Genomic DNA, 25,329 nt, shown 5'->3' on the forward strand with positions numbered 1-25,329 from the left:
AGAGCATGAACGGGGGAGGGGCAGAGAGAGAGGGAGACACAGAATCGGAAACAGGCTCCAGGCTCCGAGCCATCAGCCCAGAGCCTGACGCGGGGCTCGAACTCACGGACCGTGAGATCGTGACCTGGCTGAAGTCGGACGCTTAACCGACTGCGCCACCCAGGCGCCCCTAAAAAGGACAAAGGTTTTATTGGGGCCTAGGGGCAGTTGGTGAGGTAATGGCTGTGGCCTCAGCTGATTGGCTGGGGAAGGGTCCGAGTCCTGTTAGGCACGTGAGCGGTGGGGTTACTCAAGGGGAGGAGGTGTGGTCAAGGTGAAGGGCACAGAACAAGATGGAGTCGGCTGGTGTAGGCCTGCCCTTTCACTAGGCCAAGGTGAAAAATCATATCTCAACTCTCCCTTTCACTTAAGGCCTTCCCACTCCTTGTCTTTACCTTGTTAAGTAAGTAACTGAGATACATTTAATTCTGGAAATTGTACCATTTAATGCAAATGTGAGTGTGGTGGTTTACATAGCACTCAGTTCCTGAAAAAGTAAACACCAGGAGAGAATAGGAGGAATTATTTAGCTATAAGGCAAACTGAATGAAAACAAACATGAGTATTTAAAGCCTCTCTCTGGGTGAAGCTTTCTGATGGTAATATTCTCTGAGAATCCTGGGAATAATGGACACAGGCAATCAGGACTTGGTAGTTATTGAAAAGGTGTACCATTATTGCTGATCTATAAATGGTCACTCCAAGTCTTTGTTTTTCTTATAAATGGGGTGTCCATATGTCCTTATTTGCCTGGGACAATCTTAGATTATATCTGCTGCCCAAGTTCAATTATTAAATTAATAATTTTATTATTACTTTCTAATATTTATTATTACTATTTACTACTATGTCCTGGTATAAAAAATATATGTGGGTTTGGATGATCAGTAATATGGTCACCGTATGTATGAGCATAGCCAGGTGGCTCCCAGAGTCCAATCTCTCCACAAGCGAGTTGACAAACCAAACTCTGGAATGTTCAAAGGAAGCCCACATGTGAAGAATTCACAGCAATGTGCAGACGACCCTTGTGCCTTATCCCTTCCCTTCTCTCCGGCATCCCTTTTCTCTCTCTGCCTCTTACATACTAGCAAATAAATGTTATAGTAGGTCTCAGCATCTTTTGACAAAAATGAACCAAAATGCCAGTCTCAAATTTAATTTCCTCTCAATAGATGTAGATTAAATTTTCCTTCTGAAAAAAGCACCTTTAGTTCTACACTCATCTATGTTTCTCTATCATGATTAAAATACACCTTTTGTTTATTTTGCTGGCAAGGTTAATTTGTTTACTTCTTTTGGGAGTTTGGGCTCTTTCATTTTCTATTTTAAGACGTTGGTTGACCGGGCTGTGATAAGTCTGTTATTCTGTCAAATTCTAAAGTCATGTGTGCAACTTGATAGTAAATGGGCCCAGGGGACAGTTGGAGATTGGGTTAACGGATGTATACAGGAGGCCAAGAGGGAAGGAAGAGTCTATCCTTCCTTTGCTCAGGTGGGTCATGTCTTGATCTCAGTTTCCTGCCTCCAAAGAGTTGCCAGGGCCTCTCTGCTCTCGGCACATGCAGTTTTCTCCTATCCGGTACTGCTTTTGACACTTTCTGTTCTTTGTATACCTTTAAATATGCAAAGTGGTCCAGACTAGGAAAGAGATTTACACAGCTGTGTGCTCTGTCTTGATGTGATCTTTTATCCTTGGATGTTATAATAAGAACTACTTTTAAAAATCTGTTATGAAAATGCATGAACATGCCACAAACTAAAATAGACCAGAAAAGTAGGAAGTGAAAGGTAACTGCCTCCTTCCCCCACCCATATCCTGTTCCCATTCCTGCCTGTTCCTTAGGTATCTTTTCCAGAAGTGCGCGCGCACACACACACATACACACACACACACACATTTATGGAGATCTTCTCTAGCCACAATATACTTCCTGAGCTCTTCTATCTATGGGGTGCAAGCCATCAGGAAGCCACACAGAGTGAGTGGGGAGGATTCAGTCCAATCCCCTCACAAATATGGAGCCGCAATTTGTCTCCCTGACTACGGCTTCTCCCTGTTCCAACCCTCCCTGAATATGCTGCCAGAGCCATTTTCCTAAAATACTGCTTCCTTCATATTCTCACCCTGTCTGCAATGTTTCCTGTAGTGTTTATTCCTAAATTTCTCTGCCTAGCTTTCTAAGCTTTCCTTTTTCTTGCTCCCTTCTACCTATTCAAATGTTTATTATTACTATCATTACATATCCTTAGTCTGAGTGTTCACCTGTGGAAAGGTCAGTTTCAGCTTTTTCTCCTGGGAGATTTCACCCTCAGTCCCATTTCTGGGCTTTTGCTCATTGCTTCCCTTGCATAGTTCTCTTCTCTCTACCTAGAGAAATGTATCCACAGATTATGACTAGTCCTTGCCTTGTGCAGGGGAGGAAACTGAACCTAGAGGGAGTTAAGTGATTTCCCACAAGTCACATGCCTGTTTTCTGGCAGACATAAAATGGACTCTAGCCTGGACCACTAGTCTTAGCTTTAAATCACATTCCTTAGATCCCAGAGGTGTTATTGCTGGTCACACCCAAACCACCACACAAAAAAAGAGTAGATCAAGTTCAGCAATGCATTATTTTATTGGGTTTGTTCATTGTCACCCATGTGTGAAATAGAAAGTGATTAGTTTCTTCTGGAGGGTGTAAACCATGGTGCTGATCAGTCCTCAAGAGCAGCACCAGAGCTAAGTAACTGTGGCAAGTCCTGCTCTACCTACTTGTCTGTAAAATGGGGCAAATAACAGTTGCTGTGCAACCTTGAGTGGAGAGGAAAAGCCTAAGACTCTTTTGTCCAATTAGAAGGAATGACCTCTTATTTTGGATCATGATAGCCCAGATTTCATTTCTTCTCCTTGTTATCAAATGTAAAGTGTGAAGATTAAAGATAAAATAAGTAAAGTGTTTGGTACAGAGTGAACACACACTGAAATTAACCCTGATAATTTGCCCAGCCACCAGCCCTTCCAAGACTAGCACTTGCCTCACCTGAGCTGATGAACTGGTCCACCCACACCTACTCATTGCCTTCAGCATGCAACCTGCTTCCCACCTCCAACCGGTGCTTCCCTGCTGCTTCCCAAATGTCTGTTGGCCAGTAGTGTTGCAGGATTCTTTGCCTCAAAACCCAGGGTTTGTTGTCTCACTGCTTTGAAGAATAAACAGATAGACACAAAATGAGCAACAGGCAAAAGTTCATTAGAGTATAAGACCAGAGAAGAATAGTAGGAAAGCTTTCTTTACAGAGAGGGGGAATTTGAAAGAGAATACCCAAGACTATAGGCAAGGGTCCTTGTTTTATAAGGTTTTGGATAGCCCTCCTTTCCTCCCTGTTCCCTCTCAGGTCCCACCTTTATTGGCCTGATAGCTCTGGGTGGTCCATTCCTTATTGGCTCATTTACATTGTATGAGGGGTGGCCCATGGCCATATTTAGGCCTTTTGTCAAATTCCTGAGGGGAACCTGAGGGGGAGTGGATGGTGTCTGTTATATTCTTAAGGGGAACCTTACACCTGAGGGGATTTGCCGTGGTCAGACACTCCTAACATTGTTCCAAAATATGTGTGTTTCCCTACCCAGGGACCTCAGGTCCTATTCTTTCCCTCTCTGCCTACTCAATCCTATTTTTTCCTATCATATATAGTTTTGTGTCCCCTCTGCTCCCAGACACTCATCTCTGTGGGATACTCACATTGTTACTCCTGTACTCTCTAATGCTGAACACTAGTCTGAATGACTTCTCCCCTTTGTCACCGTAATCTGGCTACAGTGCTCCCTCTTCCTGGATGCCCCTAGAAGACTGGAAACCCTTCCTCCGCTCCTGTCAAGGCATCTAGTGTTCACAACTGGATGTTTCTCAGTCTGACCCATTCTACCACCTGCCACAATCAGGACTTTGTGGTTCAGGGGTGCATTATGGACTTTCATGGGCCCCAGGCACTTTTGTCTTTGTGGGTGTCTTCCTTCACAAAAAGTATTAAAAATAGGGTTTTGCAACTGCATTGGCATAAAGACTAATTAATATAACCCAGGATGGATTCATTATTGTATATCATTAATATTATATTTATGTTTTCATTCTGATTTTTAAAAATTTGTTAATGTTTATTTATTTTTGAGAGAGAGAGCATGACTAGGGGAGGGGCAGAGAAAGAGGGAGACATCTGAAGCAGGCTCCAGGCTCTGAGCTGTCAGCACAGAGCCCAACGTGGGGCCTGAACTCAGGAACCGTGAGATCATGACCTGAGCTGAAGTTGGACACTTAACTGACTGAGCCACCCAGGTGCTCCTTCATTCTGATTTTAAACAAAATTATTATTCAGCTACCTTTGTGGGTCCCTGAAAGCATCATGGACGATAGGCACTGTGCTTCCTGTGCCTGGCAGGTAAGTTGGCCTTGCTACAGTGAGATGTTCTTGAGTCCAGCTTTGTCATACACTTGAGACATGGAGAGAGAGAGGAGGTGTGGACATAGTTAAAAAGATTTAACCCTTCTTAGTCTGTCTATAGTGAATAGTGTCTTGGATTAGTGACTGGTGCCCCATGTCTACCAATTTCTTCTTGCACCTATCTTCTCTACAGAGTGAATCCTTGTAGCTCTCTTTCAGGCCCAAGCCTGTTTTGGTGGATCACTTGAAGAAGGATGGATCTGTCGGAGCTTGGAGAGGCTGCAGCCTTCCTTAGAAGAAGCCAGGCTGAGCTGCTTTTGCTACAGGCCATGGCCTTTGATGGTAAGACTTGTGGTGGTCTCTGTCTTCACTTTATTTTACTGCTTCTGGGTGGCAGCTGAGATACTTGATTGGTTGAGAAGAGTCATCCATCCTGGAACCTAACTTATTTGCTTGGGATGCATTCACCTCTATGGACCTTCAAATGAGTAAGCAAGGAGCCAAGTGGCCTGGGTAGGGATGAGTCTGCAAGGAAGAGGAGGACAGCTGGGAGACAGATCAAGCCCAAGCCCTGCTTACTCCCTTTCTCTTTGTGATAGCACAAACACTCCTGGGGGTGGGCCAGATAAAGCCTTTCTCAGAAACCCCTTAGTATGGGTGAAAACAGACAGGGGCCTGGGACTTTGACCATGGGTAGGGTTGATACATTCCAAGGAAGAAGGAAGGAAAAGCTTTGGGGAAGGCAGGGGAAATGGAAGTTTTCCCTGGCCCTCCTCAGACTTTTCTAATCTTGGAACTTTGCCCTCTGCTTGTCTTCCAGGTCAGCAAGGTCACTCAACCAACACTCAATAAGAGATAATTGGGAGACTTGCTCACCCTGATGAATAATCTCTTGGTAGTTACAGGCAAGGACAAAGGTTAATGAGGATTTACCCTCAAGATAAAGGCTGAGTTCTACATTAAAATCTCTAAATAAATGTCACATTTCGCCCTTCTTTTTTACGTGGCTGGGCTGCATAGTCATCTTCTGAATTTCAGCTAATTAGAGATTTCAAGTCAGATTCACAGTGTGATCTAGCATCAAGCCACCTACATATCTTAATTCCAAAATTATTCAACAATGTAATATAAATACTGACTGAGTGTTGTTCTGGTACCCACAATTAGTCAACATTAGACTTTAAGATGACCAATTACAATTCAAACCAGTTATGTAGGACATTATATTTCCATCATAGACCAGTCCTGGATCAGCTCCAAGTTTCCAGTCATTGGATTTCATTACGATGATTGGATTCTAGAGTAGCTAATTATAATCCATCAAATCAAATACAGTAACAGAACTATCCCTGAGGTCAGAACTGGTCATGTGGAAGCTTATCACAGGTAGTCAGATAATGAAGGACAAGATCGCAGAGGTGCCAAGTGAGAAAATAAAAATTAGGCCAAAACATTAGAGATAATGGGATGATGCATTTAAAAGAATTAGCACTGTAAATAATTACTTAAAAATAGCAGTAATTTTTCATTAATTTTTCATTGGCCAAATGGTTTTCCTCATAGAAATGCAGTAGCAGCAAAAAAGATGACAGTAAGCAAAAGATTTTCATCCTTCTGGGGGAGTAGACAATGGAGTTTGCTTTTTTGAACTCAGGCCAAATGGAAGCAGTGTGATCAGAGTATTTGGCAAGTAGTCTTGGGTTCACATTCCCTGGCCTTGACCCTCTCCAGCTATGTAATTAGAGCAAATCACTTCACTTTACTAAGCCTTTGTTTCCTCATCTGTCAAATAGGATGATGATACTTGGATACTTGCCCAGCGTACCTTCCTCCATGGGGACCTACTGTGACAATAAACATGAAAAACAAACACAATACATTGTTATCTGACCTGGGAAGGAAAACTAGAATTTCTGGGTGTCAGGGAGAAAGTGTGCTTTTAGAGATAAACACAAACACCATTCCAAAGCTAAATGTAGATGATTTTTATGTTAGAACCCATAAACAATCTATTTTGAATGGCTACCAAACTGAAATAGTATTACTACAATCTTAATCAATAGTATAGAAAAAAGACTGGAAAGAAATGCTTCAGATAGATGATAGTGACTATCTCTGAGTTGTTCCATTATAGGTGATATTTTTTCAGTTTTATTTATTTATTTATTTATTTATTTATTTATTTATTTATTTATTTTGGTAATCTCTACACCCAACGTGGGATTTGAACTCATGATCCAAGATCAAGACTCACATGTTCTTCTGACCGAACCCATGGTGCCCCATGGGTGATTAAAAAAATTCTTTATGTTTCTCTACTTTTTCAGTTTTCTCCATTAAACACACATTGCCTTTATATTAGAAAAGATATTTAGTCATCTAAAAATATGAAACCATATAGACAAACCTCCTGAGTTTACAGATGGGAAAACTAAGGCCCAAAGAGTTGTTACTAGCAAAGCCAAGACTAAAATCCAGGTGGCCTGACTCAAAACCATTGCTGTTTGCATTTCCATCTCTGCAATTATTCATGAATGCAAAAAACTTAAAACTTAAAAATTGAGTTCTTTTACTTTATCTTCAAAAACATCCCTGTTAGGGACTGGCCCTCAGGTAGGTAAGGGTTTCCAGAAATTCTCCCTCACCATTTCCAGGAATGATAAAAGAAAGGGTTAACCATGAGGCAGGTGATGAACCTAATCCTGAGAGAAAAATTGAAGGAAAAAAGCTAAGCATATAAGAGACAGGAAGCATGCTGTAATGGAAGAGCTCTGATTTAGGAGGTGGGTGATCGATTTAATTTCTAGAGTCATTATTTTAATGACTGCCACTAATTAGCTATGTGACTATGGACAACTCTCTTGATCTCTTTTCTCAGTTTTTTTTCTAAAATTAAAAAAAAAAAAAAGTGGAAATCCTGCCAGGTATATCCATGTTTCTTTCAAGTGATAACATTTGGTGTAAAATGCAGTGCATTTATTTACCTTAAACACACAAAATTTATGCAAAATAGGTACTTTTTGAAAACATGCCTCTTTTCATAGACATAACACAAAGCAAAATCCATTTTTGTAAAAAAGAGACCAAAATAATAAATATAATGCAAAACCAGCATTTAAAATGCAAACAAGTAGAAGCAAATGCAAAATCAGTTTGATAGGAATATAAAAATCTTCTCACCCAGCAATTCTAGTGGTGAATTGGTTGTAATTAAGGAAACAGGGAAGGGAGAACAGTGAAGACTGGGACAGCAAGAAAGTGTGCAAGAAAATTCTTTGCAGAGACAAACACGGTGGAAGGAAGGGCGAATGCTCCCTCACCTCACCTCACACTGTCCCCAAGTCCTACTGTCCACCTCTGGGGAGAGCCTCTGGTGAGGGCTGCCTGTCCAGCACCAATGAGGCCTCCTAACTTTTGTTTCATGTGTTGGGGTGGTGGTAGTGTTGGAGTTGGCAAGACCCACCCATGCCATGGTTGTAATGGGGCTCCCCCTATTCATGAGTTCGGATTTTCCCTCTTTCAGCCAAATGCTCTCCTCTCCCTTCCCCCCTATCTACTTGAGGATCTGTGACTTGGGACTTCCATGAGCTTCTGGCAAGACTCGCTTTCCCTTAAATGTAGTTTTCTTATTCATCTTCCCTGGCTATCTGTCTCAGGTGGGAGAGAACCTGAGAAGCATCTAAGTGAGGCCCAAAGAAGCTGTCTCAGGTGTTATAAGAGTGTTTCATTTTACCCGAAGCTTCTTATTGGTTAATCGCATTGTGGAGGGCTGCTTTACTTAGGAGTGGGGCATGGAAGTGAGGAGGCCAAGGAGAGAAAAACAATATATAGTGGGAAATAATATGAAGCTGCTATGCTGTATGGCAAAAATAACCCATATTCTCTTCTCTTAATCCCACATTTCTAATTCTACCATGTAATTTTCATAGCAGGCTTTTATTCCAATATTAAAAATAAGGCCTAAGGAAAGCCAGAAAGACAGAAATGGCCACTAACCTAATTTTCACTTAGTTGTAACCAGACCTTTCTGAGTGAAGTGTTTTGGAGGGGAGCTGGGAAAGGTAAGACACCAAGACAACCACTCAGGACCTGAGACTATGAGTGAGAGGTAAGCGTCAGCGTTGGGAAGAATGGCTTATAAGGTGTTGGCCAGTAATTGTCTTGTAGCAAAATGGTCTGTGATGTTCCCAGCCTCAGCTTGCTCAAGTGTTTCTTGTTCCTACAGAGTCAGTGTGCGGGGCTATCTTCAGGATGCGCTTTGATGATTTTATCTAACTCTGCAATTTCCTGTATTGGTGATTCCAAGTCACCAAGCAGAACTAGCAGAAATGAGATCATATCTATCAGTACAAAAGTGCCCAATGTATATTTTGTACAAATACTATGGTTATAATCTTTTTTCTTCCTCTGTAGGAAAAAAGAAATGCTGGATTCGTGATGGCAGAAATGCATATGTTGAGGCTGAGGTTAAAGGGAGTGAAAATGATGGCAAAATAATCGTTGAGACGACAGATGGAAAGGTAAAGGGATCTTTCTTTCATCTCAGGGATAACTAAGTTCTCCATTTAATCAAGTAATTAAATATGTCCTTTCTCTAATAGTTTAATTAGAAACCTAGTGTAGGGGGGTGCCTTGGTGGCTCAGTTGGTTGAGCATCTTTTGATTTCGACTCAGGTCATGATCCCAGGGTCTTGGGATTGAGCCCCGAGTTGGGCTCTGCACTGAGCGTGGAGCTTTCTTGGGATTCTCTCTCTCTTTCTGTCCCTCCCCCACTTGTGCACGTGTGCTCTCTCAAACAAAACAAAACAAAACAAAACAAAGCAAAACAAACAAAACAAAACAAAAAACCTGGTGTAGGAGATGCCCCAGATACACGTTTGGAAATTTCATACATCTTTGAGAAGCTGCTCCACTTCCTATCAAAGATTCAATGACAAACACTGAGTAAATCAGAGTAAAACAATTGCCAGGTGGTAAAGATCATGGACCCTAGAATTCACAATTCCACTTCTTTCATCAATATTTCAAGTTTTGTTGTTTTCAGAAGGTGCCCCTTGCAGTGAATAATGACCTAAAGAACTCTGAAGCAAGTTTTGTTCATAGGATTGAGAAAGAGAGGGATAATTTGACTAAGAATAGCACAGTGCCAGAGAAGCCAAGAGATGAGGCATGGTCAATAATGCCAAATATTAGAGAAGGCAATTAAAGCCTTGGGAAAAGAGTTTCAGAATTAGGAGGTCACTTATGACCTTTGAAAGAGGTTAGTAGGGCAAGTGTTGGGCATAAGCTAGTCTGTAAGGTGTCATGGAGGGCATGCGAAGTAAATGTGTAATGGCCTTCAAACCCTTCTCCCTGTCACCAGGGCAGCAGACAGTCCATTCTCAGGACCTTCACCCACATTACTGAACTCAGGTTACCTGCCATTCCCATGGTGGTGAACTGGGCCCTATTATTGGTCTGACTCGAATGAACAATTCCTGGTAGATTTTATAGGTGATTCCTTGCCCATATTGTCTCCAATCTCCTTCTGATTCTGGCTCAACTCCATAACAAACAGATGTAACCATTACCAAGAAAGTTCCTCCTTTTTGCGCCCTTATCTTTGCATCTGGGCAATTTATAATCTAAAGCATTGCCATTTGAGTTGTAAAATTCTGGAGGCTACTTATAAATTACTATGTATGGTGTCTTAATAGGTCTTTTTGGCAGTATCTGGACCTTAAAAATCCCAGAATAGCTAGATTTTATATGATTAATGTAATTAAGGGAAAAACTTGGGCATTATCAGCAGGAACATACATTGGTGGCCAGGAAAAAATTGAGAATGTCCTAAATAAGGAAACAGAGGGGTCCTTCAGCCTTGGGACTATCTCTTATGAAAAGAGAGAAAGTAGATTTGAATGTCTCTTTTCCATCATTGTTTATGACAATTTTTTAAAAACAACTTAATTGAGATATAATTTACATATCATATAGTTCACCTCTTTAAAGTGTGCAATTCAGTTTTTAGTATATTTATTTATTTATTTATTTATTTTCAACGTTTATTTATTTTTGGGACAGAGAGAGACAGAGCGTGAACGGGCGAGGGGCAGAGAGAGAGGGAGACACAGAATCGGAAACAGGCTCCAGGCTCTGAGCCATCAGCCCAGAGCCCGACGCGGGGCTCGAACTCAGGGACCGTGAGATTGTGACCTGGTTGAAGTCGGACGCTTAACCGACTGCGCCACCCAGGCGCCCCAGTATATTTAAAGAATTATGCAACAATCACTGTAATCTCATTCTAGAATATTTTCATTATCCCCAAAAGAAATCTTGTACCCATTAGCAGTCACTCCCTTTTGTCCCCTCTGATCTATGTTATTTCTCTACAGATGTGCCTATTCTGGAATTTCAGATAAATGGGATCATACAACATATGATCTTTTGTGTCTGGCTTCTTTCACTCAGTATAATAGTTTTGGAGTTCATTCATGTTTTAAGATATATCAATACTTTATTCCTTCTTATAGTTGAATAATATTCCATAGTATGGACACACATTTGTTCATTCACTAGTTGATAGACATTTAGGTTGTTTACATGTTTTGGCTATTAAGAATAATGCCACCATGAACACACACGTGCGAGTTTTTATGTGGATGTATTAATTTCTCTTGTGTATATACCTACGAGAATTGCTGGGTCATATGGTACCTCCTATATTTGACATTTTGAAGAACTTCCAAAATGTCTTCCAAAGTGGCTGCATCATTTTATATTCCTTCAGCAATACGCAAGGGTTGTAACTTCTCTACATTCTCACTGACACATATTATTATCTCTTAGATTATAGCCATTCTAATGGGTGTGAAGTGGTATTTGAGTGTGATTTTATTTGTATTTCCCTAATCACTAAATGATATTGAGCATCTTTTCACGTGCTGATTGGCCATTTGTGTATCCTTGGAGAAATGTCTAATCAAACCTTTTGCCCATTTTTAATTGGTTTGTTGCTTTTTTTGTTGCATTTTAAGAGTTCTTTATATATTCTGGATACAAGTCCCTTATCAGATATATGATTTGCAAAGATTTTCTCCCAGTTTTGTCTTTTCACTTTCTTGATGGAGTCCAACCCTATTTTATTAGGCTTCCAAATGAGAGGCTTTCTTGTCTGAGCATATGTTCCAAAACTGTGGCCTTTCCACAGTATTTAAGGTGATTTGTAAATATAATATGGCTATAATTATGATTTTCAAAAGAAATCGTAGGAAGAAGAGCATGAAAGCAATAAGTTAATGATGTAGAGAGAAGAGTCTAAAGGGGTTTGCTTTGTCCTGTTTGTCCTTCCACCATGTGATGATGGTACCATTCGCCCATTCCTACTCTATCTCCCTAGCTCCAGCCTTCTTCCTCCTGATGTTAGAAGTAACCACACTTTTCATAACCATATGAACAGTCTTTGTAATATTAACAGAGGCAACAAAGCCAGTGAGTGTAGAATAATACTTATGGAAGAAAGTTGGCAATGAAAGAAGAGAGAATAATAGAATCGGAGCTAAGGGGAGATATTTAAAGATGCAAGAGAAACTGGTTATGTTCTACAGAAAAGGAGTCCTTAAAATATGGAAACTAAAATGATTCAGAACAAAAGGGATTACTATTGGAACAATGCTGAAGCAGACTTTGGGTAGGAATTTGATCAAGATTATGGAGAATGTGAGAAGAAGCCAACTGGGATTAAATGGAGTCATCAGTTGATACCAATGTTTTTTAAGCAAAGAAAAGGGCTATAAGAGATGGTGTTAAACTTTGAGAGCAACTCTAGACAACTATTTGGTTGCAATACATCCATTTTCATCAGGAGATCAATATTTATTGAGTACCTACCATGTCACATCACATTATACATCACATTATAATAGATGCTTTAGTAATTATAAAAGAAAACAACATCAAAACTCCTTCTTCAAGTGTTTATAATCTAGATGAGAAATAGTCTAACATAGTTAATTATTAAAACATACACAAGAGTTAGTGTCAGTATAGTACAGGTTGTTTATATGGTAAAAGATTTTTATAAAAATGAGCTAAGGGAATGGGGAAAGGTTTGAGGAAGAGGATAGGTCTTGAACAAAGTCTGGAAGGATTCATCTGCCTCCTCAATCCTTCTATCCAAATTCCTTCTTCTAAACCTAAACATTAAGAGAGGTGCCAAATCATTTGCAATATGATGTGTGTGCTCTCAGAGGCAACCAGTCAGTAAGGAGCCATAGGATTAGAGCTCTGCAAGATAGAATATTTTGATTCAACAAAAACTTTGTTAAACTTCATCTTCAGGCAAGGAGTGATCGTGGGCAGGAGAAATTCCTGTTTCTTTCATTAGGGTGGGTTAAACTTATGTCCCCATCCTCTCATGAGGCATCTTTTTCTCGACTCTTTGAAGATTCTTTGCAATGCATGGCAAAATGAAGGAACATAAAATAGGAAAATACATATTACATTTTTCTCTTCTCTGCAGAATCTGAGTGTCAAGGAGGACGAAGTTCAGCAGATGAATCCCCCAAAGTTTGAAATGATTGAAGATGTGGCAATGCTGATGCATCTCAATGAAGCATCTGTGCTGCATACCCTGAAGAGGCGCTATGACCATTGGATGATATATGTATGTATATATGCTTTACTGTGAAATATGTTGGCACTCATATTGGCAATGTCTCAGCCCTCTTTTGGATAAGCGCTTACCTTGAAATTAAGCATACTCACATGGGGATAATTTTTTAAATGTTTTTATTTATTTTTGAGAGACAGAACATGTATGCAGGGGAGGGGCAGAGAGAGAGGGAGACAGAGGATCTGAAACAGGCTCTGTACTGACAGAAGATAGTAGGTAGAACTGAAGAACTAAGAGATCATGACCTGAGCCGAAGTCAGACGCTTAACTGACTGGGCCACCCAGGTGACTCACATGGGAATAATTCTTGAGGAATGCCCACTGGAAAGGGATCTTATCTTAACATTTCCCCAATTTTAATTTGTCAACATTCATATCCCTTTCCCTAGGTTGTCAAGCTAGAGTAAAGGCATAAGGCTTAGAGCCAAATGCTAGTTTTGTCCGAATGCTAGTTTTGTCACTTACTAGTCTTTAAGTTTCTTAACTTCTTGAGGTCACCTTATCTGTAAAATGGGATAAGAATGCTTGACTCTCCAAGGTAACCTGGAGGATTAAATAAGAGAATGTAAAACAGACAGTGCAGTGCCTGTCACCTAGTTTGGGCTCAGTAAGTGGAATGATTTTTTTCATCATCATTAAATTGGTGATGGTTGCTCAAATTCTTTGATTTACTCAGAACCCTTTCAACAGAAGCAGCACTGAGTAGATTGGGCCAAAATGGCAGCATTTGGGATCCATTGCTATAGAAGCCATGAAATGTAGTCAACTTGCTCCTTGGCACTTTGATTTACTACATGACTATATTAGTTCCCCTTGGAAGCTGTAACTACATGACTATATTAGTTTCCTTGGATGCTGTAACCAAATTATTACAAACCAGTTGGCTTAAAACAACAGAAGTTTATTATGTCACAGTTCTAGAGACAAGAAGTCCAAAATCAAATCAAACCAGCAGGGTCATACTCCCTTTGGAGTCTCTAGGGGAGAATCATTCCTTACCCCTTCCAGCTTCTAGTGGCTGCTGGCATTCCTTGTGGCCATACCACTCCAGTCTCTGCCTCTGTCTTCACATCACTGTCTCTTCTGTGTGTCCGTATCTACTCTCTGTGTGTCTTATAAAGACACCAGCCATTGGATTTAAGGCCCACCCACATATCATCTTGAGATCCCTAACTTAATTATACCTGCAAAGATCCTTTTTCCAAATAAGATCGCATTCACAGGTTGTGGGGATTAGGATCTTAATGTATCTTTTTAGGGGTCACAATTCAACCATTATAGTGACTCAGTGACCCAAATGAACTACTCCCCCTCAGTGCCTTAAAAACCAGGTTCCAGATCTTATTGAAACACAAGCCACCTTCTGGCCTCAAATGCCTGATGGCTGCTCAGCCTGCTGATGGCGTGCTCTCTGTCTTCAAAAGGTGTGTGTGTCAGACATGTTAGTAGTTAGCGCATCTCCCTGGGAAGAGGTAACCCCAGGTCCTGCTGCCACTCTAACCTGATTCTATCTCCTCCTGTTATAGTCCCCTCTCTGTAAGAATCTAAAAGCTCTCCTCCTTTTAGTTCCTTTATGAGTAAATATTTCAGCAAATGTTATCTGGCAGTGAGAGAGCTGACAAACCTGGAAGTATTTCTAACCTGTTTTTTGAAATCTTCTCTGATTTTTCCTCAGACATATTCAGGTCTCTTCTGTGTGAGCATAAACCCTTACAAGTGGCTTCCAGTGTATCAGAAAGAAGTCATGGCTGCCTACAAAGGGAAGAGGCGATCAGAAGCTCCCCCTCACATCTTCGCTGTTGCCGATAATGCCTTTCAGGACATGCTTCACAGTAAGTGGCTGCCCTACAAAATGAAAGGTAAAAATATCTGATCTACTTTTTCTCCGTGTCACTAAGAGTCACGTAGGCATTGTGAACAGAGCGTGGCCTTTACAGTTACCTAATCACTTGAAGCCTCTGTTTCTTTTGGATAAAACATGGGCAAAATAGAGCCTGCCTCCTAGGGTTCTGGAGACGATTAGCTCACACGTCAAATTAAGTGAGATAATGCATTGAAAGTGCTCATCCCAGTGGCTGGCCCAGAGTAAGCCCCCTGTAGATGGCAGCTTTTATTACATAAAGCTCCTGCTAGACTTTCTGGCACAAAGAAGTTTCTCTGTAGCTATTGTAGCACCATGCTTCTTAAAAGGCTTAAAATGGCAAAAATGTCAACCATTAGTCAGTTATCATTTGTATTTGGAGCAAGAGAATAGGCCTGAGATTTGTATGTTCTTATGACTGGCATATATAGGGGCAAGGGAAAAATCTATTTTACTCTGTACTATTTAAATGCTATTTTTTTTTCCAACTGAGAACAAATCCTTTCCCTTGTGTCTGACTTCAAACTGCAACCAAGGAAATTTTGAATAAGTTTGCCAATACGTAGAAGCTCTGGCAAAAGAATGTTCTGACATTTTCTTTTCTTTTGTAGCTCGAGAGAATCAGTCTGTACTTTTGACGTAAGTGTTTGCCTTGCCTCTTCTTTTTGGCCAGCCGTGAGAGTTTCAATGGAAACAGACACCTACCTTTCACTGGGAATAAAACATAAATTCACTGTATTTGAATTGTTTGCTCTTTAGATACAGAATACATTCTAGGCAAGAATAAGATACTCAGGAAATTGTCATAACACTTTAGTCAGTGATTACTCTAAATTTGGTACTAGCTAGACTGCTTCCACCATTTTAGTAGATCTTTTAGAACTCCTAGTGCACAAGCTGATTTTAGTCATCTTCTTGTTGGAGAACTCCCTGTCCATATAATCATTTTCAAAGGTCTTTGGACTGGCTAATTGGGCAGAGAGAATGAAAGTCCAATGGGTGTGACCACATAACATATAATCTGCTATTATCTGGGCAGTCAGATTGAGCAGACCAAGGTATATTAAGTAGTAGGAACTAAGAGATGGTGAAACTTGGAGGAAAAATGGAAGGAAAAACACTTCAGTGATACCACATTGTATGTTAATTTTGATGAGAAGAGCATTGATTGGCCAGGTAAACTGTCAGCATGGTGGCTGAGGGGAGAGGCTAAGACCTAAGAGGCAGTGAAATGCTAAAGTTGTTAGTCTTCCTATGCAATAATGTTGCCACCTCGTGTGTTGGGCTCTCATTGGCTCTAGTCATCCTGAGAAGAATAACAGTCTCAGAATCTTGCAGCTAGATGGGTAGTTAGTGTTCAGCCTTTTGCAGAGAAGATAGACTATTTCCTGGAGTTTCATACAGATAAAGGCAGACCTTGATCTTATGATGCTTTGAGTGATGAAGCTATCACCACTGTGTTTTCTTCCCACATTACAAAGTTAACTGGTTATCAAAGGTAAAAGGGAAGTCTAAAACCCAACTGCCAGGTGGAATGATTGGTAGGCCCTCTTCTTAGGGAGGGGGTTGGACCTAGCCATCTGATAGCCTCAATATGTAAAAATCCCTTGAACAGTTGGTAATAAGGAGACCAGTCTTTAATTAATAGAGGTGCTCTTCAGCTCTTTGTTAACAGGACCATGAGGAACAGGCTTCTGGTTTTTATAAAATCTTTAATCTTTCTGTACTGAGTTTTGATTTTTGTTCGTGCTGTTTTTAGAGCCTGAGATAGTCCTTCCCCTTCTCCCAACCAATTAAATATCTACATCTCTTTAAAGTTTTCTCTTAAGTTCCATTTTTTCCATAGAAATTTCCCTTCTTGGGAAAAATTTATTTAACTTTCACTGCATTTGTATTCTGAACCAGTTAACTGTGTCATTGAATTTTCAATCACAGAGGAGAATCTGGTGCTGGAAAGACTGTGAACACCAAACATATTATCCAGTATTTTGCCACCATAGGAACCATGGGTGAATCTAGGGAAAAGCTGGTAAGTGTTCATATATCTTGGCAGGAAAGATGAAATGGTCCTATCTGCTGATCATGGAAGCTCTGCCTTGATTACTTTTGGGGAGAAAAGAGGAGACAAGAACCACAGAACAATTAGAAAATTTTAGAAAAGTCTTTTTCCCCCATCTTTGCCTCTTGAGAGGATTATTAAGTGCTTCAAACCAATAACTCCCAAATATAAAATTGCATAATTTGTTTTAGACTTGCTTCAAGGGTTTAGTCTTTGTTGATTGAACCCTCTGAGAATTACTTTTAAGATCTAAACCATCTTCCCTAAAGGCTAGGGTCATCAGTGCCTTGAATGGCTACTTTTGATATTTCTGAATTCCTTTAGCTATCATGAAATGTCAAACTCCCACAGATATGCACCAGTAAAAGTCTGCTTCCTTCACCACTATCCCCTGGATCAGATCTCAAATGCCTGGTGGACATACCCTCAAATTTAATCATATTCCAGGTTCTATTTACCTTCCCTCTCTATTTAATTAATTTTATCTTTGGTGATTTTTAATTTAGCTTATTTTGTTAAGCTCCATTAACATGTTGATGAGTTTCATAATAATTTGAGAGTAACTAGACCATGAGAATCGGTATGCAAAATAAAATTAGATAATTCTGAGTGGGACTCAAAATCAATGAGTTATTGAGCTGTTAGAACCTCTTATCTTTCTATGTCTGGCATTGTTATTTTGCCTTTTCAATTCAATCCTGGATCCATCCTGCTGTTTTGCAAATAAGAAGTATATCAAAATAACAAACTGGTCCAATTTTCAAACCATAAAAAGTTTCTTTACCAACCCCCACATTTCTGAATTTGATTGATTTCTTTAGGTGTCATTGAACTCTGTTATTCACTAGATATTACTTCATTTTTGTGTGCATTTTAGATTGTTTGGTGTGAGTTTGTTTGGTGGAGCCATTGAGCCGTATGATAATATATAACACATTACATAATACATAACACTTCTATGAAAATCTTTGCTTAAATAGTCCCTTACTTATTTAAAGGATAGTAGACCCATAATACTAGAAGCGACATAGTATTTATAAATTTATAAATGCCTAAATACTATAAACTACATGGTTGGTTACATAGTTAACATACATTGTTCACAGGACCATAAGAAATAGGTTTCTGGTTTTTATAAAATCTTTAATCTTTCTGTACTGAGTTTTGATTTTTGTTCGTGCTGTTATTTCTAGCCTAAGATAGTCCTTCCCCTTCTCCTAACCAATTAAATATCTATATCTCTTTATGTCACAAGTCACTGCTTGACATGGACTGCTAGATTACTTAGGAATAGTAGCAAGGTAAAAATTAATTTAATAATGCCAAGATTCTGTTCTGTTATCTTAGGATAAATTCCCAGGTGTGAGAATTAGATGGGAAGAGATGGAGGTTAACAATGGGGACAATATAAGGAATGAAACTTGCTTGGAAATAGGATGTAGATCTCTATGTTCTTTTCCCACTTAGGCCAATGCCAACCAAAAGAGAAGCATTTCAAATAAATGAGCTCCCACATATATTCACAGAGGCATTGTATATTAAGACATTTTCTCATACATCTATTTTTCTGAGTTCCCATCCCAAAGTAACATTGTATTACCAAATCTGGAAATGGTTTTTAGCTACTGGTTATCAAAACGAGAATTGGGTCTGGCCTAGGAATGGAGGGTTTATCACATTAAAGAATTTTGCTGAAAATTTTATCTGTTTTATTTCTCATACCTGCATTTCAGGGGACTTTAGAAGATCAAATCCGTGAAGTGAATCCTATCTTGGAAGCATTTGGAAACGCCAAAACCCTTAGAAATGACAACTCCTCTCGTTTTGTAAGTAGCATGATTAAGCATCATATCAGAGTCTTTAATTTTGAAACAAATGATAAAATTCATGTCTTAGCACATAAGTGTAAAAAAATTTCTGGAACACCAAAGAGGTCTTTGATTAAAGTTTATAATATTGTTAAAGTCTTCGAAAAAGAAAGAGATCAGTTTCATCATTAAGAAATTAAAACTACATACAAATGTGCAACCTGAGGAGCTTCTATTTGGTCAGTTTCAGGAAGAAAATATTTAATAATTTCAAATTCCTTTCCACTCCCAGTAAGGAAGCTTACCCAGCAAATTCCAATGATGCTTTATATTTTATTACATTTTACAGATTTGAAAGTACTTTCTCTTTCATAATTTCCTATACTCCTTATAACAAATCGATTTAGTAAGCACTTCCTAATTCACTTAGTATAATTATTGTTTCTACTCTTGCCTATGGCTCCCCTACCTCTGTATATTTTCCGTGGGGAATTTTTTTGTTGGGAGACAACATTTTTTAAAATAGCTTTTGATAGCTTGCAGCCCCAGGATAGAGAAAGAATTTGGATTTCCAACCCTAGTTTCACAAATCCATTTTATGCCAAAAATGAGTGGCAGGGAGCCACTCTATAATTTACAAGGAAATTTGCAGAAGGCTTCCTGTTTGAATCTTTGGGCACAATTACATAACACCTCATGCTGATTTGGCTAGTTTCCATCCAGGGCCTTAGCACTGCCCTGCCTGTGCTTACATCTGCTTGTAATGTCTGGCTGCATAGCAGGTGCTAATATCGGTCCATAAAACAACTGCTAGATTTGGGATTGATTAGAATGTGAAAGCGTTTTCTGCTGAAATGTGAAAAAAAAAGCTGGAAAAGAAGAGGGGAAAAGGAAGGAACAGAGGGAAACAGAGGGAAAGGAAAAGAAGATAAAAGAACATAAGACAGGAAAAAGTAAAAGAAAAGGAAGAAAGGAAAAAACAACAAGTAGAAATAAGGATAAATGAGAAGGAAAGAAAGCAATTGAAAAAGAACAAGAGGGGTGCCTGGGTGGTTCACTTGGTTAAGCATCTGACTCTTGATTTTGGCTCAGGTCATGATCTCACTGTTGTGAGATCAAGCCCTGAGTCAGGCTCTGCACTGATAGGGTGGAGCTGGCTTGGGATGCTCTCTCTCTCTTCTCTGTCTCTCTCTCCCTCTCTCCCCATGCTGGTGCTTGCTCTCTCTATCTCTCAAAATAAATAAACATTTAAGGAAAAAACAAGAAAGAAAAGGAACAAGAGTGAGAAAAAAGTTGGAAGGATAGAAGAAAAAATAGAGAAGCAAAATCTACAAAGATGGATGAATGGAAGGTAGAAGGAAAGGAAGGGAGAAGGAAAAAGGAAAGAGAAAAAGGGGTCCAAAAATCAAGAAACTTAGGTTAAATGATTTCAATTAATACTGTGTATATATGTATGTATACATAAATGTATGTGTATAAATCCACATATATGTGTATACTTGTGTGTGTGTGTGGTTTCCATTGCCCGACATTTGTTAACTTAGTGGCTCAATCCCAGTGCTTGTAGCCACTCTCCTTCCCTTGCCCAGCTGCTATCCTGCTCTGACTCCCTCTTTAAATGGATGACCTCCACCAGCTGGCCTTCTGCCCGGCACTATCATCCCCATCCTGCAAGATCTAGCTGCCACTGATGCTTCACCTTATTTTTTTTATTATTATTTTTAATGTTTATTTATTTGGGGGAGATAGAGACAGAGCACGAGCGGGAGAGGGGCAAAGAGAGAGGGAGACACAGAATCTGAAGCAGGCTCCAGGCTCTGGGCTCCACAGAGCCCGACGCAGACTCCAACCCATGAGCATTGAGATCATGACCTGAGCCGAAGTAGGATACTTAACTGACTGAGCCACCCAGGCATCCCCCACTGAGTGTCTCCTTAACTGCTTGTGGCTTCTGACATCGGATCTGTCACCTCTGGGCAGCCTTTCTGTCCCATTGGATCCTGTCCTATGGCTTTTCATGAGAAGAAAGGAAGGAGCCCCAACTGTTATTTATGCCAAAGTAGTATTTTTAAAACATAAATGTGATCACATCATTTTTCTGCTTAAAATCTCCCAGTATCTTCTGAGCACACATAAAATTAAATCTTACTCCTTCCTCTGGCCCACATGGCTTACTGATATGGTGCCTGGTGACTGTCTACCTCTCAGACTCCTTTTACTCACTGAACTCCTGCACAACTGACTTTTCTTCTTGATTCAAGACTCACCAAATGTTCCTGTGTTAATGCCATTGCATTAGCTGGTTACACTTAGAATCTAGAAGAGTAAGGACCACACCTATTTTTCTAACATGGTATGTCCATGGCCTAGTAGGTCTCCTGGGTCATAGTAGGTGCTCAACAAATGTTTGCTGAATAAATGAAAGAGTTCGCTGCATCGAGAATAGTTTTCTCATTTTCAGATAAGAACACTGAGGCCCAGAGATGATTCAAGAACACCCACAAAAATACACAGCTAGAAGTCAGCAGATCTGAGACTAGAATCCAGGACCACTGCCAATCCTGGTGTCATTCTGGCTTGCTCCTAGCATTAACTGGTGTCATCTCAGACCCATGTTGCATTTTTCTTTTAACTTTGGGGAAGTAGTTAGTTTGAGAGGAATGTGCGTAATAAAGCCATTGCAACTGTTCAGAATGTTTCAGTAGGAGACCGTGTTTTGTGTCCACCTAGGGCAAATTCATCAGGATGCACTTTTGTGCCACAGGCAAGCTGTCATCTGCAGACATCGATATTTGTGAGTAGCCACTATACTATTTGATTACTTTTCTTCTAAGTTTTGCAAGAACACCTAAGTATGAATCTTTATCCTTTTCTCATCCTGCAGATTTGTTTGAAAAATCCCGAGTGATTTTCCAGCAGCCTGGAGAGAGAAACTACCACATATTCTATCAAATTCTGTCTGGAAAAAAAGAACTTCATGGTGAGTGCATTATTCTGGAGCTTAGGGACATACTAAAACAAAAGACAGAAGTCAGATTACAGACCTGGGAAAGGATTGCTTAATAAGTCTCTTAGCCTCTTTAGAACTCAGTTTATTCATCCTATAAGGTAAATAATTATTAAGCCAATCATAAAACCAATGTTCTATACTTTTATATGGCTAGAGAGTAAATGTTAGTCCTTTCCCCCACCTATTTAGTAGTGTTTAGAAGTGGGTAGGATGCCCAGCAGGCATAAATGAATGTGTGCGTGTGTGTGTGTGTGTGTGTACACACATGTGCATGAGAGAGAGAGAGAGAGAGATGTGTGTAGAAATATTAAATAATTTAAGGCCTTCAATGATTAGAAGATTAGAACCACATGAGTGGTATAGACAGGAGGCCAGAAGTGGGAGTCACCACTATGGTGCATAGTGGACAATGGGAGTTTTATAAAGAAGGGAGGCTTGGGGTTGGGATATAAAGGATGGGAAGGGGATTTAACCAGAGTGAGTGGAGGATATTTCCTATGGGAGGAACAGTGGGTACAGTGACAGGAAAGGGTAGGGCAAGATCATGCAGCAGAGAGACCCAGTTGACTGAAGGAAAGGATCTGATATAGGAATAGTGGAGATTTTATTCTGGTGGTTTCTGAACTCAAGGAGTTGGGAGGGCATGTGTATGTGCATGCATCTACATGTGTGTTATAGGGGGAGGGTAATAGGAGGTAATGATTTGTTGAAGGCAAGGACAATGAAGCTGGTGTGGTGGGCAAGAGGGATGGAAGGTGGAGATCCTAGACGGAAGTGACTATAGCAGCCCTGCTGTGAGATGACAAGGTATTGTTGAAGGCAGTGTCAGTGGGAATGGGAGAAAAGGAAGTGGATTCATAGAGGAATAGACAGGTCTTAGCAATGACTATAGGAATGAGGGAAAGTGAGGAGTCAAAAATCCTCCCAAGTTTTATAATTTGACAAGGATAAAGGTAGTGCCATGAACAGAAATGAAGAAGTAACTTGTGTGGTAAGAGAATGAACTAAATGTATTCATTCAACAAATACTTATTGTAGGATTGCTGTGTGTGCACCAGGCACTGTTGCTTAAGCATGGGTGTTGGAGAAGATATAAGACAGGTCTCTGTCCTTGTGAGCTTACATTCTAGTATGGAAGACAAGTAATAAGAAAGTAAACAAAGAAATATATAATTTTAGAGAATGGTAGGCCTACAAAAAACATAGGGTGAGGGGACAGAGTGAATTTGGGCTTGGTGGGGGTATGTGGTTATATTTTAGATAGAATGGTCAGGCAAGATCTCTCTGAGAAGGCAATATTTTCACAGACCATAGTATGAATAAGCAAGCAAGTAGGCTAGATGTCCAGGAATAAAGTTCCAGGAAGAGGGAACAGTAAATGCAAAGACGCTGAAGCAGGAATGCATTTGGTTTACTCTTGAAATAGCAAAATGTCCATTGCAGGTAGTGGAGAGAAGGTAACGAAGGGGGAGATGGGCAGGGCCAGATCAAGCGGCGTCTTACAGGCTTTGGCAGAGTTTATAGTGAATTTTAGGTGCTATGGGAAGTCATTGGATGGGGAGAATGACAAATTGATTGGATTGCAAAGGTCTTGCATATGAGGTAAACCACTGAGGACAATGATGCTCCCACAGGAATGGATGTGGGATGAGATAGAAGATCCAGGCGAGCAAATTAATGGAGAACAATCCCCCCAGCCTGTTATCCTAGATTAAGTATACTAATCATACACTTGGCTGTGTTTTGACCACATGGCCTTCAACTTCAAAGAGCTCTTACTGAATGGGGAAATATCTGCAAACTGGAAAATTTGCCACAGGCGCAATTGGTGATATGAAATCAGCAACTATTCTTCTCACTTTCCCTCCACCTAAACTTGAACAGATTTTTTTTTTAATCTCCCTTTGATTAGCCCTGCCAAATCTAACATTCTTGGCACAAATTTCTATGCTGTACAGGGTATGTGACACAGAGGGTCCAATGTAGGTACCAGCAGTGACTGCAAGGCTTGGGGGAGCTGTTTACTAATAGAACCATCTGAGGGCTCTGGGCTGCTACGGGAAAAGCATGCTTATTTTGAATTCATTGATCTTGTGGAGTCTTTGGGGGCTGCAGAGATTGATTACTGTACAAAGGCTGACATCTGGTGGTCCAAATTGGATATTGTCAGTCCACTTGTTCTCACCACTGGTCATTCTTTGGGACATTTTAAAATTTGAACTCTTTTTATTCATGTTTGCCAAAGGAGATCTTCAGAAAAATCTCCCGAGAATTGATACAGGAGAACACATCTTAGCAACATAAGGATAATGTCCAAATTTCCTAAAATAGAAGTATTTGTCAGTACTACAAAAGAACTGGGTATGGAAAATCAGTCAAGAGGCTGGCCACCCACTGAAGAAGCCTAGGAAATGGGGTGATGTGTTACCCCAAAGTCAGGCCCCAATTAGTCTCTACATGGTCTGGAACATGCCTTTACTCCCTTTCAGTTTAGGCTGACCCTTGTTCAAGCCATGGCTAAAACTCACTTTCTTACTCCCTTTAGACACGGCCCCTTGAAATTCCTTAATTCTTAACACCAACTGTATAGATTGGTGCTGCATATACCTTCCTATTTTTTCTTCTCTCCTTTACTATTTTTTTCTATTCATTTATCGTACCCATTCTTGGTATTCAACTACTGTAGAAACTCTAGGGTGAAAGGTCAGAAACATGACCTTGTCTCTTGGAATCCCTAACATTTTGCTTACTGCTCTAAGTGCTCACTTTAGTATGTGGCAGTAAGGCAATGTGGAAGTTGCCAAGAGGTGCGCCTGATCCGTCTACTAGTGGCCTGAATGCATCTGGGGGAAGAAAGTGTCAGCATCTGGACCTCCTAGTCTGGAGCCCATTAAGTTGTACTCCTTTTACCCATTATGTCTCTCTTGAACTAGTCTCATGTCTTTACTCCCTTTTCTCCCCACTGGTTGTTAGGAGGAACAAGATGTGTGTGTGGTGGTGGTGCCTGGCCTAACTCTAGAGAATGCTATTCAAGCTGCAGACTATGCGAATGATTCTTTCTGGAGCTGGGCAGTGTACAACCTCTTCAGAGGTACATGGCAGTGTGAGAAATTGGTAATGATGACTTATGTGGCATAGAGGGACTAGCTACAGAACTTTGCGATTTTAAGGTGTTTTTGTTTTTTGTTTTTGTTTTTTTGTCCAATGGTTAGTTTTGCTCCTTTTCATAGTGAACTCAGCTAAATCTTGGAGAACATGCAGCCATGCAAAAAGTGAAATTTGATGTCAAGATGACATGGAAAACAGCCTTGAATGATAAAATACTCACTCTTAAAGGGCTCTCTGAATCTGCTATTGAAGAGAGAGATCTAGAAATGACACCGGCACATTTTGTGGTTGTGAGGCAGTTGACTTTTAGCATCCTCTCGTGCCCCCTGTCTGTGCTCTCTCCAGCCCTCCTGAAAATCTCCCCCA

General features: G+C 40.2%; 1 protein-coding gene across 1 annotated transcript in view; it reads left to right on the forward strand.

Moving 5' to 3' along the window:
• The first annotated feature begins 4,718 nt into the window (after window positions 1-4,718).
• MYH15 (myosin heavy chain 15) overlaps window positions 4,719-25,329 on the forward strand; it is a 146,543-nt gene continuing 125,932 nt past the window's right edge. Inside the window, exons 1-9 of the mRNA XM_086675516.1 lie at window positions 4,719-4,806; window positions 8,878-8,984; window positions 12,965-13,108; window positions 14,793-14,949; window positions 15,590-15,617; window positions 16,914-17,007; window positions 18,771-18,863; window positions 21,576-21,639; window positions 21,730-21,825. Coding sequence (XP_086531642.1) covers window positions 4,719-4,806; window positions 8,878-8,984; window positions 12,965-13,108; window positions 14,793-14,949; window positions 15,590-15,617; window positions 16,914-17,007; window positions 18,771-18,863; window positions 21,576-21,639; window positions 21,730-21,825 — 871 coding nt within the window. The remainder of the gene's footprint in view (window positions 4,807-8,877; window positions 8,985-12,964; window positions 13,109-14,792; window positions 14,950-15,589; window positions 15,618-16,913; window positions 17,008-18,770; window positions 18,864-21,575; window positions 21,640-21,729; window positions 21,826-25,329) is intronic.

The sequence above is a fragment of the Puma concolor genome, chromosome C2 (assembly GCF_028749965.1).
Source record: "Puma concolor isolate L17-30 chromosome C2, mPumCon1.1.hap2, whole genome shotgun sequence".
NCBI lineage: Eukaryota > Metazoa > Chordata > Mammalia > Carnivora > Felidae > Puma > Puma concolor.